This window comes from Bufo gargarizans, chromosome 1 (genome assembly GCF_014858855.1).
Source record: "Bufo gargarizans isolate SCDJY-AF-19 chromosome 1, ASM1485885v1, whole genome shotgun sequence".
NCBI classification, from domain to species: Eukaryota; Metazoa; Chordata; class Amphibia; order Anura; family Bufonidae; genus Bufo; species Bufo gargarizans.
Genome location: NC_058080.1, coordinates 660,192,720 through 660,209,318, shown reverse-complemented (window position 1 = coordinate 660,209,318; position 16,599 = coordinate 660,192,720). Strand labels below are relative to the sequence as shown.

Genomic DNA, 16,599 nt, shown 5'->3' with positions numbered 1-16,599 from the left:
GTGGAGACAACCTGTGATCATGACTGTCCAGACACAGGCTGCTCCCTAACTTTCTGTCACCCAGAAGCATCATGTAGGACATTATAGGGAATACTGGGTAGTAGTGATATGAAAAAAGCACTAGGGGGGGAGATAAAACACCATTAGACAGTGAATCATGTTTGTGTCTCTCTGCTCACAGCCCCTCCTCATCTCCATAGGCTTTTACGGGATGATGGCATCTGATCCTTGTCAGTTTAGGAAACAAAGGGAGAGAACAAGGTATTTCTCCGATAAGATAAATTATAACATTTCTTATATTCGCCTCTACTTTTCATTTATGCAAAATTATGTGACCAGTTAGGGTAAAGAGGTAGGACAACACTTACTAAGGACACAAACACCACACTGACAACATTTTGATATAAATAGTATTGTACATTTACCAAAACATTACAAGGAACATATATTCGGCACATAGTTTAACTATACAAAAGATGGAAAATCAGAGGATGACACTAGGATGTAGTGCAATTCTTGCATATAATCTCCAGCATTACATAGACATTTGTATATTGTATATAGCGAAAATCCAGCATTCATGGCGACTTTATATATGTACAGATCTCTGCAAGAAAGATTTATTCAAAGGTCAAACAAAACTTGCAGGCAGTAACTGAGTCAGGGCAAGTAAAGAAATGAACCAGTATTTTGTATCAGATGTATTGTATTTGTGGTCCATATTAAAAAGAAAAGTGTCTCGTGTGGCGAAAAGAACAGGAAAATATCATCTAGAACCTAAAGGGGTTGTACTGGATTAGAAATACACGGGTGCTTTCTTTAAAAAATGCTGCCGCACCCATCCATGTGTTGTGTGTGACCATTATGGAGCTAAAATGCCATAAAGCCTGTGGCACATATTTTGAAAGAGAGCAGCCATGTTTTCCCAACCCTGTATAACTCTTAATAGCTTGCTATGGCCAATGTCACCTTTTCTAGGGTTTCCAGCAGATGTAAGTCGTGGAGGTATAGGATGAGCTGACAATGCCAGTCCCAAATAGTGTTATAATATTAAAAGAAATGCCAACGTATACAGGTTTCAACATTTAACAAGAATTTAATTAGAATTTGAGCTTCATTAGATTAGTCTATATTTCCGTGGTGTTGGCACACCAGTAATAGTGTCAGATAGTCAGCCGCCATTTTCACTACGGAGAAGAACATTCAGGTAAGTACAGTAGATAGAGTAATGATAAGGTGTCTGTGTGCAGTACGAAAATCCACTTATAATCTAATTATAGGCCAGATCCACCTTCACAGCGGTTATTGTAGAATTGTTTGCAACTTTCCATATATTCGTTACAAACTACTACGGTAATTGTTTTGGGTCCACAGCTCTTTTGCATACCTGTGTCTGTATGGTAGCAGGCTGCAAACAAACCCTGTGCAGTCTGACCCTAAAGTAACCCTCACTTCCATCTATTCTCTGCTTCTTAGGACTCGTGCACACGGCCGTAAGTGTTTTACGGTCTGCAAATCGCCAATCCGCCAAAATCCCGGCTGAATGCATGCCACCATTAATTTTTTTAACGCTGTAGAAATGTCCTATCCTTGTACGCAAAATGGGCAAGAATAGGACATGTTCTATTTTTTTTGCTGAGGGCCGCAGAACAAACGTGCGGATGCGGTCCTATTGTAATGAATGGGTCTGTATCCGATCCACAAACAATACAGATCGGATGCAGACAAACTATAGCTCTTAATAAAATACACTGATGCTGTGCATCTGCATGAAAACAGACTACAACCTGTGCAGTGTGATCTGGCGTTCTCTTCCCAGCGTACATGGAGTGTGACCTGAAGGTCAGACTGCACAAGGTTTGTTTGTAGTCTGTTACCATAGTGATACATGGGGCTGCATAGCAGCTGTAGATGTAAAATAATGAAAATTACTTGAAAAGTTTGTTAATTTTTTCCATGGAACAATTATTTTTTTCCCCACCTTTTACTAACAGAGCATATTACTGCAGCAGTCTTACAATGGCAGATGTAAGATGTTGGTCAATGGTATTTGAGAAAACCCTAGTTTACAGATACTCTGTAATAAATAATTTAGACAAGTGTTAGCCACATATCTATCTATGGAATATTGCTACTTAACAATTTAAGAAGAGGGTAAGGGATCGGCTTGAATGTGTTTTTGTTTCGAACATTTTTTTTACTCTAGTGGTAACATTAATTTCAGCTCAGGCTTTGTTCATAGCTGCGGTGGAGGCTCCATTCCAAGCCTCAGTCATATTTGCAGAAAAGTACTGCAGCATGCACTATTTTGTCCCGTAAAACTACAGACATCATGAGGGAAACCTGGACCCTATTAAAGTCAATGGGATCCGCAGGGCAGCATTGGGGTCTTTGGCATGCATTTATGATGTAACAGAAGAAATTATTGCCCGATGCGGATGTGAACGAAGACTTATGCACAAAGTGGATGCTGCAAAGGTTATAAATGCTGAAATTAGACAAAATCATGGACTTTTTGAAAACTTGTCTAGTAACGTTCCTCATGACATAATAAAAAAAAAAAAACATGAACAATGGGTTCAACATTTAGAGAGATTAGAAGGAAAGCGTTATCTGTACATGCATTCATGTTTTACCCCAGTACGTAGCTCGCCTTATGTGCCTCATCAGCCCCTCTTGTACATTCAGCCTGATGACTACTGGCTTGTGTTGCTCCAGACAGAAAAATCTGCCTTTCCAACCCAATTTTGCTCACGTCTTTCAGGGGATATGTGCATTCTGTATTAAAGACTCCTGTATTAACAGCTGACAAGTGATGACTGGACAGTGTTAGCCGAACCTTTTAAACACAGAAAAACTTGAGTCGATGTATTTTTAGAGCCAGGTGTTCACTGAAATCTAATCTTCATCATGAAAAAGAACAGATGTGCTCCATCCAGCTTTACACTACTCATGTATTCGCACAGAGCACTGATATGTCCCCAGTTAAAAAAAATAATTATATATATATATATATATATATATATATATATATATATATTTATTTTATTTTTTCTAATATCCTAAAATGCAATACTTATATTATACTCTCTCTCCAAATTCTTGCCATTCCCGGGCTGCTGGTCGCCTCAGTCCCCTGCTGACAATGCGGCATGATGACACATGACCACCTAATGTGTTGTGGGGGCATTAGGTAATTCCGTTCTAGTGTTCCATTACAACAGGGTTAGGACGGAATATGACAGAATTTTAGGACGGAATGCAAAATGGAACCCTTTAAGAGGCATTCCGTTTTGCTCCGTCCTAATACATTTCTATGGGCACAAATAACGGACAGGACTTTTTTTTTAATTTTGCATTCCGTCATAACCCTGTTATAATGGAACACTATAACTGAATTACCTAACGCTGATGCGAACCCGCCCTAATATGTTTTATCATAGATGAGGGGTGGCGGGGGACCAAAGAAAATGGCAGTGCTGATAAGGGGAAAATCTAATAAGGGATTATATTGAGGTCTATTATTTTTACATTTTAGGGTGTTAGAAAATGAAAATCCCTATAAGTTTTTTTCCCCCAGTTGTGGAGTACTTTACAAATATTGGTCTGTTATCTCTGGAAACCACCATATAATGCAGTCACAGACAACGACATTAACGCATAGGCAGGCAGGGAACATGGGAAAGAACTAGCAAAATCGGTAAGTACAGACTAAAGCAAAGCCATTGTCAGTGTTTTGCTTTTCTAACTTTAGAAACATTTCACTCTGATAAGTTAGTACAGAAAATGACTCCACTTTTCAGCAAATGTCCCTCAGAACAAATTCCAGAGAATTGACTAGTGAAGACCGGCCAGTTCACAGCTGTCAGACTGCCCTAACGCACAGTTAGGCCGAGCATGCATGTCGTTTTAGTGGAGCAGGAAAAAAAGGCAGATGCCATTCAAATCAAGGGCTGCTCATCTCCTGTGAGAACAGAACTGGACCAGAGAATTTCCTCCTGTGAGCGTCTCTCGAGTCCCAAAGACTTTAGTTTGTTAGAAAATAAAATTTTAATAACTATGGTCAAAATGAGTTCTGTCAGTGGGCGACAAATTTCTGCCTTGATAGTGACTGGCAGCATAATGTATTAGGCGGCAACATATGCCACAGTATAGACATACCGTGGGACAGGTCACCAATAGGTTCCCATTGTAAAAAAAATAAAAAATAATGTATACAGTGCAGTATATGTTATATTCTGTATCCCTCTGCATAGAATAAGAGTCTACTATGCTATTCTATACAGCAAAAACCAAGTAATACGCCTAATGAAAGGAGTCCTATGTATACGTTCGGCGATACATACACCGAACATAGACCACTAAAGTGGGGTGAACACAGCTTTATATTTACACAAGTATATCAGAATGTTGCATTCACTGACATTACGGTTATTTGGCATGTATTATATTCTGTGTGGTGTATCAATTGTAAAGGTGCCATCAACAGTCATTTTCTATATATAAAAAAAATACAATAACTTAGCGGTTTTCCACAAAGAAAAAAAAAAAGCTAACCCCTTAACACTTCAAGGGTATGTACAAATGAGTTCTGCAGTGTTACAAGTTACACTGTCTATCAGTGATGGGAACCAGAAGGCAATTTGTTTGCAAGTCCATTGAATAAACCATAAGATTCTTCTAGAAATACTATATTCTGGATATATTCTAGTAACAAGCAGACCCCGTGGACACAGAACGCTTCTACTGCAGTGACATGAGCAATGCATCTTAGAGACAGTAGTAGTGGGCCACACAGCTTATTGCTCTGGGATTACTTCAGTCACTATGACAGCAGATATCACCACAATGGATATTTGTATCCGAGTGCAATTCTCTATATTATTGCCAATCAATGGCAAATCTTATGCTTAAAGGCATTTACATTTACAATATGTGCAATCTCATTGTAGAGACCATGATTTGCTGGTTCCACCAGCAAATGGAAATCTGGCCTGCTCCACAGTCAGAGGTAAACTATAGTCTCTTCCACTAGTCCATTTTCTACACACGTCGTTGGGTCATCATGGAGTGTTTTCATGGCTTCTGAGGTCTGCGGGGATTGATGGGTCCCTGTGTGTGTATTATGCCCAGTCGATGCCAGCAGTGTTCCACAGAAAATGACATGAGCCGCGTTGATATCTGAAACATAAGACGACATTATTACGATGTGAGGTATAAGAGCTTACATTCTATATATTAGAAAAACATCCGCACATGCATTCTGCCACGCACAGGATAGGTGATAAATGTCTGATCGCTGGAGTTCCCATGAGAACAGGGGTCCCATGTCTTCACTGCACCCCAGGGGCGTAGCTAAAGGCTCATGGGCCCTGGTGCAAGAGTTCAGCTTGCGCCCCCCTTCCCTCAGTGCTTTGTGGCCAGGGGCAGGGAAGCACATGGCCTTCCTGCAGCCTGAGGCAAAAAATTGAAACGTCACCTCCCCATACCAAATCTATGACCTAACCCCTTTCCTCCAGCCAGAAGTGTAACTTGAAGATTGGGCCCCAGTGAAAAATCTATAACAGAGCCCTCCCAGTATGCACTTTATATAATACTGGTGTCTTCTTATGAGGCACAAGGGTCATTGAGCCCCCTCAGGCTCCTGGGCATGGGAGTGACTGCTACCTCTGCGCCCCCTATAGCTCCGCCCCTGCTGCACCCCCTATAGCTCCGCCCCTGCTGCACCCCCTACAGTGAGAAGGAGCTTGAATGGAGCAGCTGCTGAGCATGCAGCGCTCCATTCATTGTATGTGGCACTGCTGATAAGAAGCCGAATATAGCACTCTGCCATCTCCGACAGTTTCCAGCTGAATGGAGTGACAGCACGCATGCTCAGCAGTCGCTCCATTTGAGCACTTTCTCATTGTGGAGGATGTAGTGAAAAGGAAAGGGGGGGGGGGGGAAGCATGGGAACACCATTCTTTGGATCAGTGAGAATCACAGCAATGGGCCCCCCAGACATTTAGCACCTGTCCTGTGGATATGTGGTAAAAGAGTTATTCCCAGAATGTATAGGCGACTATAATCACAGAAAAATGTTCCTCTCTCCACTTATCAGCTCTTTCACGGACTCCTCTTAAACTAACATTCTCCAAGACAGAGAGATGACAGTCAGCTCAATGAAGGATCAGATTACATGCTGGCCATCGAAGTCCATGGAACGGGGAGAAGTGAGCTGACAGTCTGTCTCAGAGAATTTGAATTTAAAGGGTTTCTGTCAGCAGAAAAATGGGTATTAACTTGGCTGACATTAGTGATGTGCTAATGTCAGCTGAACATAACTATATTAGCGCCATCTCACTGTGTGTCGCCATTATTTAGAAAAAATAACTTTTATAATATGCAATTGAGCCTCTAGAGCAGGCATGGCCAACCTGCGGCTTTCCAGCTGTTTTAAAACTACAATTCCCACCATGCCCTGCTGATACCTGTAGGCAGTCTGGGAATGCTGGGAGTTGTAGTTTTGCAACAGCTGGAGATCCTCAGGTTGGCCATGCCTGCTCTAGAGGCTCCGTTCTCCCACCTCTGGCCACTCCCTGCTACACTTGATTGACAGGGCCAGGCATTGTTCACGTCCTCCTGCCTGGCCCTGAGTTCGGATGAAATCTTCAGCCGCATACATCACAGTACATCCTCTCCATCATTGATACCAGCATCGCTATTCGTCCGGGTGTATTATGATGTACGCGGCGCAGGCGCAGTAAGGAAGTCCACAGCCGGCGAGCATCCCTTCTTCACTACGCCTGCACCGCATACTAAATGGCTGAAGATTTCACCCGAACTCAGGGCCAGGCAGGAGGACGTGAACGCTGCCTGGCCCTGTCAATCAAGTGTAGCAGGGCGTGGCCAGAGGTGGGAGAACGGAGCCTCTAGGAGCAGGAGCAACGCCCCCCCTGCTCCTAGAGGCTCATTTGCATATTATAAAAGTTATTTTTTTTCTAAATAACAGCGGCACATAGTAAAATGGGACTAATATAGTTATGTTCAGCTGACATTAGCACATCACTAATGTCAGTCAGGTTAATACCCATTTTTCTGCTGACAGAAACCCTTTAAGAGCTGGAAAGTGGAAAAAGTCATCTAGTTCTATTTCTATTTCCAAGAATAGGTCTTGAATCTCTGCCCCAGAAAACCCCTTTAAGTAGCAACTAGATCACTTGGCTTGGTTTGGTCACTTTGCATTAGTTAGGGAATAGCAAGGATCACAGTAGAGAAAGCAGAAGCTTTTTATCTTACTCTCCATGGCCCACATTTGTTGAGGTCATGTAGGATCTTCTTGGGGTTTTAGAACCAATTTTGCGGTCATTTAAGAGAGTATCTGTTTTGGCAATTTGCCACACATAATAGAGAATATAAATTAAAGGAATCTTCCAGGACTAGAACTAGGATCTACTTTTTAGCTGAGAAAGAGCGCCACTCGAGTCCATGGATTATGTCTGGTATTGCAACTGAGGCGTATCCAATTAAATGAGACTGAGCTGCAATACCAGACACAACCCATGTGCCATATCTCCATGTAATCCTAGACAATCATGTTAATGTAGAATAATGAATAAAAAAGATACATAATAGTTTACAAGTTCTAATGCGGTAATCCCATACATAATGAGCATTCTCGATTTCGTTCTGGCTCAGGTACAGCTGTAGCCTAGAGCATACAGAACAAATCAGTCGATATGTTTCAACTTATTCTCTATTAGAAAATATGAACCAAATGTGGCAATGCTGTTCTTGCAAAACATTTAGCCGAGGAAGAAATCCATTTCTTTTATGTATTGTTCTCAGTTATGCTGTAGCCCTATTCACAAATACATATCTTTTGGCTGGGCAACCGAAGAACAGCTCTGTGCACACAAGTGTGCCTTTGTTCCCTCACAGAAATGCATGAAGGCAACATAAAATGGAAGGCAAGTCATTGATTTGTAAAGATTTTCCAGCACCCTTGGTAAATGTGAACAAACTGGCACGTCATGTGCAGATATAACACAATAAAGGCTCTCAGCACTTTACTCTGGGCGGGCATTATCGACTGCAAAGTAAACATAATAACAGAGTGCGGCCGATCAATCACTGGGTAAAGACACATGGGGCATGGCGATAACGCAGAGAGATTTCAACTGCAAAAATAAAAGCCTGTTTCTGCATTTTCTGTGCTACTGACAAAGCCGCTATTGTAGAAAACACATTTTATATCAGTGTTTTAGAAGACCATTTAGTGTACGAATACCTGGAAGATAATCAGGTACTATAATCATTACTTAGCCATTTTTATAAAACACTTTCTTAAAGTGGATATCTAATTTCAACAACCAGTTTTTTAAAGGCTATGGACATTTTTTATAAGGAAAAAAAATGTACATGTTAGTGGTTGCCAAGAATAAAAAGTAGCCCTAGTTAATTCATTTTCAGAGCCCTTGATATTCAGTGTGCAGCTTGCTCCTAGTTTCAGACTTTTCTCACGTGGACTTGTTTCTCTCAGTAATACACTCTGGAGTCAGGTCTGAGTGTCCAGGATGCTGCTGTCTTCACTAGTTCTCGTTTATTAGCACAGCTTCTTTTCCCTGCTACAACCCATGAGGGATCTCTGCACACTTGTACTGACAGTGAGAGATGCTGAGGAGAGTGTGAATCCCGTTCTTCAGTAGAAGAATTATCCTTGTGTATGCATTTCTCTCCATTTTCATTGTAATCAGCATGTGGATTCTCCCCCCTCTCCACTCTCTGATCTGCCACGTACATCTCCTATTCTGCTATCGCCAACAGTGAGAAAAGGGAGGGTGAGAGCACAAAAAGTGATCAGAAACAGGAGCAGAGCTCTAAATTATTTATGACACATTCAGCAGCAGTACCAGATTAGTGACAGACTTACACATTCTGCAGAAGCAAAACAGAAGAATTTTTTTTTTAACCGAGGCTTAAACCATACCTGAGTTTTCAAAAAAGTTTGCATAATGGCTGTACTTCTTTGTGCAATCATAATTGTTAAGGAATAGGTCTTTTTGGGGTTTCCCTAATGTCTTTTTCAGCCTAATTATTTCCCTCTTCAGCTGCACAGCTAGATGTATTTCTCTCACAAGCAGCCTTCTGTAGAATCTGCCAGCACTGTATTGCTGTGACATCCTTTCCCTTACTTCCCACTATGTTTGTTTTCAGCTCTGGATCTCATGGAACAGATGATGAGGGGGAGATCACAATGATTAGTAAATCAGAACTTACGATAGTGAACAACTTGTGGTAATATTTGTTTTTCTAACAGAGATTTTGGTGTTTTTCTGTTGTTGTGGCCCTTTTTGCAAAGTATCATCAGGAAACAACCATATTGGTTGTCAAATTTGCATTAGCTTCCAGAAAGTGACAATAAAACTGAAATCAGCATGGCCTATCAATTGACATAGTGGAAGTTTTGCAATCAGTTTATGAGAAGGCAATTCAAAAGTAAAAAAAACAATATGGCTCAACTTCTTGCTCATTAGTACAGGAGTAGACCAGGGAGTGGTGAATGCAGCGCTCCCTGTGCGGGCTCTGTACTCACTGCTTCCTGGTCTACTCCTGCAAGGCTCTGCACGCTGTGCTGTGACCTGCGCACAATGTGAGGATGTCGGCATGCTCTGTGACCCCACGCTGTGTGAAGCAGGTCACAGAACTGCGTGGCAGGAAGAGCAGGAGGATGGCCCAGGAGTCGCAGGAGAGGTAAGTTGATTATTTATTTTTTTGTCTGATCTGAGGTCTGATTAACTTTTGGGTCTTATTAACATGGGGGTATGATCTGAGGTGTGATTGGGCGTCTTAGGAACCTGGGTGGTGTGAGCTGAGGTGTAATTAGGGGTCTTATTAACATTGGGGGTCTGATCTGAGCTCTGATTAACATTCTGGGTCAGATTGGGGCAGATTTCTTATTCTCCTGCTCCAAAACCTAGGTGTGTCTTACAGGATGAAAAATATTATAATTTCCAAACGTTGGCAATTGATTTACTATCATAGGGGCATTTTTACAATTCAATGAACTATAAGTCATTAAATAAGGCACCTTCAGTTTCACGATTCACCTGATACCAATCAAAAATAGTAAAGGTTTTCAGCGAGCAAATATTCTTTGTTCTCAAACTCCTTCTATTCTTACTATGAGAAACATGCAGCTAGTGAGCACCTAGATGGAGAATTAAAACATGACCACCATATATATGACTGACAGCTCTAGAACTATTAAAAGACACACTGGAGACATAAAGGGGTCAGAACAGGTTGCCTTGGAAATGAACCACATACATGGTCTTCAACATCTGAATACAGTTTTCTCCTGTAGCTCTAGATAAGATGTTTCTGTGCACTAATTACAATACCAGCAGCTGGAAAGAGACAGAATTACATCCTTACTGAGCACGTCAGTGCCTATGCGGAAATAGAGCAGTAACGTACAATTTTGTTCATATACTGCAGTTGACAGTCTATGTAAATCCCATGTAAGGCCTCACTCACACGACCAAATTTTTGGTCTGCATCTAATCTGCATTTTTTGCAGATTGTACACGGACCCATTCATTTTTATGGTTCCGCAAAAAAAAAAAAAAAAACGGACAGCACATTTTTTTTTGTGCACTATATTTATGTGATATATATGTGTTAAGTGATATAAAACATTTCTTCAGATGGTTTTGTAACCATTGTTCTCCTGCAGTCTGCATGTATTACAATATACTGAAAACCGCTCTATTCCTTTAGGTCTCAATGTCAACAGCCGGCTTCCGGTCACTCTCCATTCCCTCTTTCTGCTCTCCTGAACGCTCATCTAAGCTCAAATTGAATCACGTCATATGAAATCAGATCAGATCTGAGTTTAGAGGAGCATTCAGGAGAGGAGAGAGAGGGACAGGACATTGAACCAAGAGGGAGCCGGGTGTGAGCTCTAAAAGATTTGGTCTACTTTGCATTACAGAACATCCCAATCTGTACTGAACAGCAGTGCAGTAAAGAAGCTCTGCAGAGCAAGTTCTGCTGTTATGCAGCATGTCCATTATTAAAAGGGGTTTCCAACACTTTTCTACTGATGACCTGTCCTCTGGATAGGTCATCAGTATCTGATCAGTGGGGGTCTGACACCTTGGACCCCTGACACCTTGGACCCTCTGTTCACCAAGCACAGCGCCGTACATTGTATAGCGGCTGTGCTTGGTATCGCAGCTCAGCCCCATTCACTTTAATGGGGCTGAGCTGTGCCTAGGTTACGTAACCGATGAACGTGACGTCACACAGCCTTGGTTAAGCTGCAAGCAGGCCGTGGCGCTACTGCAAGCGCCGCTGCCTTCTTAAACAGCTGATCCGCGGGGGTCCCGGGTTTCAGATGCCCACCGATCAGATACTGATGACTTATCCAGAGTCTAGGTCATCAGTAATTAAGTCTCGGAAAACCCCTTTAACATAGGCAAGAAGGAAAATACCACTGCACAGATTACCCCCTTGAATATTATACATATAATATATATATATACACACACATACATACACACACACGCATATAAATATATATATATATATATATATATATATATATATGAGAAACTATTAAAATTAGGACAATGCAAGTCCTTACTAAAACACAGAAAGGCAGCATATTTACGGTCTAACGATTTTCTATTGTGTTCTCCTTTACCATTATTACAGGCGTCTTTATTGTTGTGTCGGGAGGAATTCTCGAGCCTCTGCTGCCGGGAAATTAAGGTGCTCCAAGGTTCACTAGAGATGTCCACAGAGCTGTTCTCAGAAGTCTCTGCTAAGTCCAAGGTATTATCCACATGTGGATGCGAGTCTGGGAGCGCGGTCATGCTGCTGAGCGACATCTGAGCCAGGGCGTTGTTAATATAGTTGGAGTCTTCGTTTTGTAAACTGTCATGCTGGGAGTTTCTTACACCCTGTTATATGAAGGAAAATACGAGAGGGAGTTCAGCCGCGTCCTTCAAGACTTAGCGCGTCCATTCATTTTTCCTAACACGTTTTCTCATAACCTCTGTCCTTACTTTATTAAACTTGTAATTTCGGCTTTGCCTGAGATGTGTTAATGTAAAGAAATGGCTTTTCATTGGGTTGAGGGAAACGCTTCACACTCCCTTTACTATGCCCGCTCTCCTCACCATTAAATTAAATAATGACACATAACCACAGTGCCCTTTTGAAGTCCAGGAGTATTTGCATTGTCAGACGTCTCACAAGACACCTTAAAACAAATGTGTAGATGAGATTTTTTTTTTTTTTTTTTTTACTGAAAAAAAAAAGGAACCAGTGCCTGGTTTGTAGTGGAGTTAGCAGTCACATGGACAAGTCACACTGACCACCGCCTATGGACGCAGCAGATGCCAGCTTGCTCTGCTTACATTTTGGATACAAAGCTGGGGGCCCTCCACAGATAGGGTTAAATACAAGTTTGATTATGACACATTATAGCTTATGGCCTTTTTAGAAATGCACATATAAGGCTCCTTTCACATCTGCGTTTTTGCCTTATGGTTTTGAGATTCGGCAAAATGCTTACGTTCTAATAATAATCAGTTGCATCCGTTCAGAACCGACTCAGTTGTATTATATTGAAAACGAAGAAATCGGATCCGGCACTAAAGCCATTGTAAGTCAATGGTAGCTGGATCCGTTTTTTTTGTGTCTGAAAGATTGCTTGCAGCGATTTTGTGTCCGGCATGGGAACGCAACCAACTTTACCAGAATGCATTCTGGTACACTCCGTTCCGTTTTGTTCAGTTTTGTCCCCATTGACCGTTGTGCTGTGGTTTTGAAAGCCTGTGCCGGATCTCAACACCAGACAGCACAATGCAGATGTGAAAGTAGCCTAAATTGGCCAATCCCTTTAAAGGGCAACTGCATCCGGCTCAACACCTTATATTTGTGGTGCTCCCAACATATAGCATACATGGCCCCAACTTATGCACACATATACCTAGTATTTGCTGGCATATCTAGTTTTACTGCGTTGTGGCGGTGCCTTTTATCCAAGTCTGTACATTTTGATATATGGAATGATTTATGGGAGTACACCACATTGCTTTGTCTACTTATATTTATATATGACCGTGGCTGGGCACCTCCTTGTGGTTGGGGATGTCAGTGCCTTTTTATGTTGTCTCTTATGTTAGTTTTATATGTTTGTTAATAAAGATACATTTTTGCATGATTTGGGTCAGCAGTGTGCCAATTGTTTTGCAGTGTTTGTTGTATTCGGTTTGCACCTGCAACTATATTGTTTGCTTTGGGCCCTACTTGATAGGTGTGGTTGTCATTGAAGACTATAGAAGACTGAAGATACCTGTGCTTTTGTGCGTGCAATCAGTACTGGCATGCTGTTCTGACGCGTGTGACTGAGGAGTTTGTGACAGAGCTGCTGCCTCTTATTCTCCACAATCCTCTGTCCTTCATTCAGCCTCTCCATGTTCTGCTGGTACTCCTGAAGCTTGCAGCTGAGCTCCTCCCTTTCTTCTTCCAGGACATACTCCTGATTCTCACACTCTTTCTGCCTCTGCTGGAGCAGGTTCTCCATCTCCTCATACTCCCGATCCTTCTGGTTGCACTCACGCACCCAGCGACGCTTTTCATGCTGAAGTTGGTGCTGCAGTTTCTCAAAATTGGCTATCTCTCCGCTGTGTTTTTCTAGGCTCCGTTGCGGTAAACCCTTGATGCCGGCCTCGTGATCCTGGAGCAGGGCTTTATTAAGTTCTATTTGGGTATCCTGAAGCGTTACAACAGCCTGACAATAAAAAAAGAAACCTGGTAATAATGCTGTAAACATTCTTACATAATGGCCACCCTTGCCGGTTTCTAGTAAGTGCAGTGTAGATATTTGTAAATGGCTGGTATCTTATTTCCCCGCTCCAAATTTTATTAGAATATTAAGTACACACCTGTATACTGTACATGAGACGGGTCAGGTTTTGAACGGCCTGCAAGACCTAAAGGAAGAGAGATGGAAGAGTTATCTTAGCACATTACTCTATCAATGACCTAATGCACGTTTTTAAGATATTTCTGTGTCACCAAAAACTTTTTCTGCCAGTTAAAATCTGGTTTCTGGATGCAGATTTAGGTCTTCTATTTCCTGAACATGATTATGTGGCATCCATCTTGCCTGAGCTGTTTAGCTTTAAAGGGAACCTGTCATCAACTTTATGCTGACCATACTAACGGCAGAATAAAGTAGAGACAGGCGAGTGGATTTCAGCGGTTTGTCATTTATAAGTTAAAAGTAAGCGGTTGCCGAGAACCAACATCACAATCATTGCAGACTGGGCCTGGAAAAGAGTCACGACCACCTGAGAAGAGTCACGGTTATTCATGAAGTCCTACTCTCCTGCCCACCTGCTGATGACTGACAGGCTTCTACCTAGTTTTCTCCCTTTCCCTCTAGGAGAGAACTGCCAATCATCAGCAGATGGGGAGAGAGCGGGAGATTATGGATAGCCAGGACTCTTCTCAGGTAGATTTGACTCTTCTCAAGGCCTCTGCTGCAATTATTATGATGTTGGTTCTCAGCAACCACTTACCGTATTTTTCGCTTTATAAGACGCACTTTTTCCCCCCCAAAAGTGGACGGAAAATGGCCATGCGTCTTATAAAGCGGATTTTCGCTGGCCGCTATGCTGCACAGCGCGGCCAGCGAAGTATCAGTGTGGAGGGAGGAGGTGGGGACACTCATGGTGGAGCCGGTGCAGTGACTCTACTCTAATACACCGGGCCCCACAACTGTTAAATACATTCAATCAGATCTATATCTAAATGTATACCGCACTGTTCGGTACTTACTGTAGTACCGTAAGTATAGCATTAAGACGACACAGACCGGCAGCTCCCTCTGTCATGCGCCGCCTGCCGCAGCTCCCTCCTCATACGCCGCCTGCCCCAGCTCCCTCTGTCATGCGCCGCCTGCCTGTTCATTCATAAAGTGAGATAAGCAGGCAGGCGGCACATGAGGAGGGAGCTGTGGCAGGCGACACATGACCGAGGGAGCTGCAGGTCTGCGCCGTCTTAATGCTATACTTACGGTACTACAATAAGTACCGAATAGTGCGGTATATATTTAGATATAGATCGGATTAAATGTATTTAACAGTTGTGGGGCCCGGTGTATTAGAGTAGAGTCACTGCACCGGGCCCCGCCATGAGTGTCTTCGCCTCCTCCCTCCACACTGATGCATCTGATGGGGGATCTGTGGATGACATAAGTGTCATCCACAGATCCCCCCCCCCACCCCCATCAGTGTCACCCACAGATCCCCCATAACAGTGCGTCACCCACAGATCCCCCATAACAGTGCGTCACCCACAGATCCCCCATAACAGTGCGTCATCCACAGATCCCCCCCATAACAGTGAGTCATCCACAGATCCCCCCCATAACAGTGAGTCATCCACAGATCCCCCCCATAACAGTGAGTCATCCACAGATCCCCCATAACAGTGCGTCATCCACAGATCCCCCATAACAGTGCGTCATCCACAGATCCCCCCATTACAGTGCGTCATCCACAGATCCCCCCATAACAGTGCGTCATCCACAGATCCCCCCATAACAGTGCGTCATCCACAGATCCCCCATAACAGTGCAGCATCCACAGACCACCATTAGTTCAAAACCTACTGAAAGCACACCTTTTGGTTCAAAATATTTTTTGCTTATTTTTCTCCTTAAAAACCTATGTGTGTCTTATCATCAGGTGCGTCTTATAAAGCGAAAAATACGGTACTTTTAGCTCATGAGTGACACACCGCTGAAATCAGCATTTCTGTCACTATTTTTTGCTGCCCTCAGTGAGGTTAGCATAAAGTTGATGACAGGTTCCCTTAAAGAAAATTGCTTTACGGCAGGCCAATGTTCCATAGACACAATGGACAGGAGGGGACCTCATTGACTTCTATGGGAGAGTTTACTAGGCAAGCGCTGTGACCTGTGCAGAGGTCAGAAGGGAGTAGATAAGCTGTGATATCAGCTATGGTGAATAGTGGATCCCATGTTATCTATATATATGATAATGTGATGGCTGCCTAAAAGTTACCTGCACCGAACAGATAAAATGGAAGGAAATCATGACCTTACTAGGTCAGTGCAAAAATTATATGATTCCAATTAGGGATGAGCGAACTTATGTTTTCAAGTTCGGCGTACAAGGTTCAGGTTATCTAAGAATTCTGTTACAGATTCTGCTTCCACGGACCATAAGTTATGGCGGAATCCATAACGGAATTCTTAGATAACCCGAACCTTGTACGCCGAACTTGAGAACACAAGTTTTCTCATCCATAATAACGATATATATATATTGTAATTAACAATATAGTGCAATACAAAATCTCATTTCCTTTAAACTCATACTCCTGTATATTCAAATTCTCTATTTTCTCACTATTTCTAAAGTGTCTCTTACATTTTCTTATCCGGAGGAGGATTTCTGTTGATGGAGTATGAAGCAGTTCAAGTTGGGAATTATTTGGTATTAAAGCCTCTTCTGCCTCCTGATTACGGTATTCTTCCCACTCCATCTCTGTCAGTAGTAATCCTAGCCTTTC

The 16,599-nt window shown here is 42.4% G+C and overlaps 1 protein-coding gene across 1 annotated transcript in view; it reads right to left on the bottom strand.

Moving 5' to 3' along the window:
- Positions 1-392: 392 nt before the first annotated feature.
- ARHGEF28 (Rho guanine nucleotide exchange factor 28) overlaps positions 393-16,599 on the bottom strand; it is a 238,675-nt gene continuing 222,468 nt past the window's right edge. Inside the window, 4 exon segments of the mRNA XM_044276054.1 lie at positions 393-5,181; positions 11,690-11,948; positions 13,349-13,786; positions 13,941-13,988. Coding sequence (XP_044131989.1) covers positions 5,006-5,181; positions 11,690-11,948; positions 13,349-13,786; positions 13,941-13,988 — 921 coding nt within the window. The 3' untranslated portion in view covers positions 393-5,005.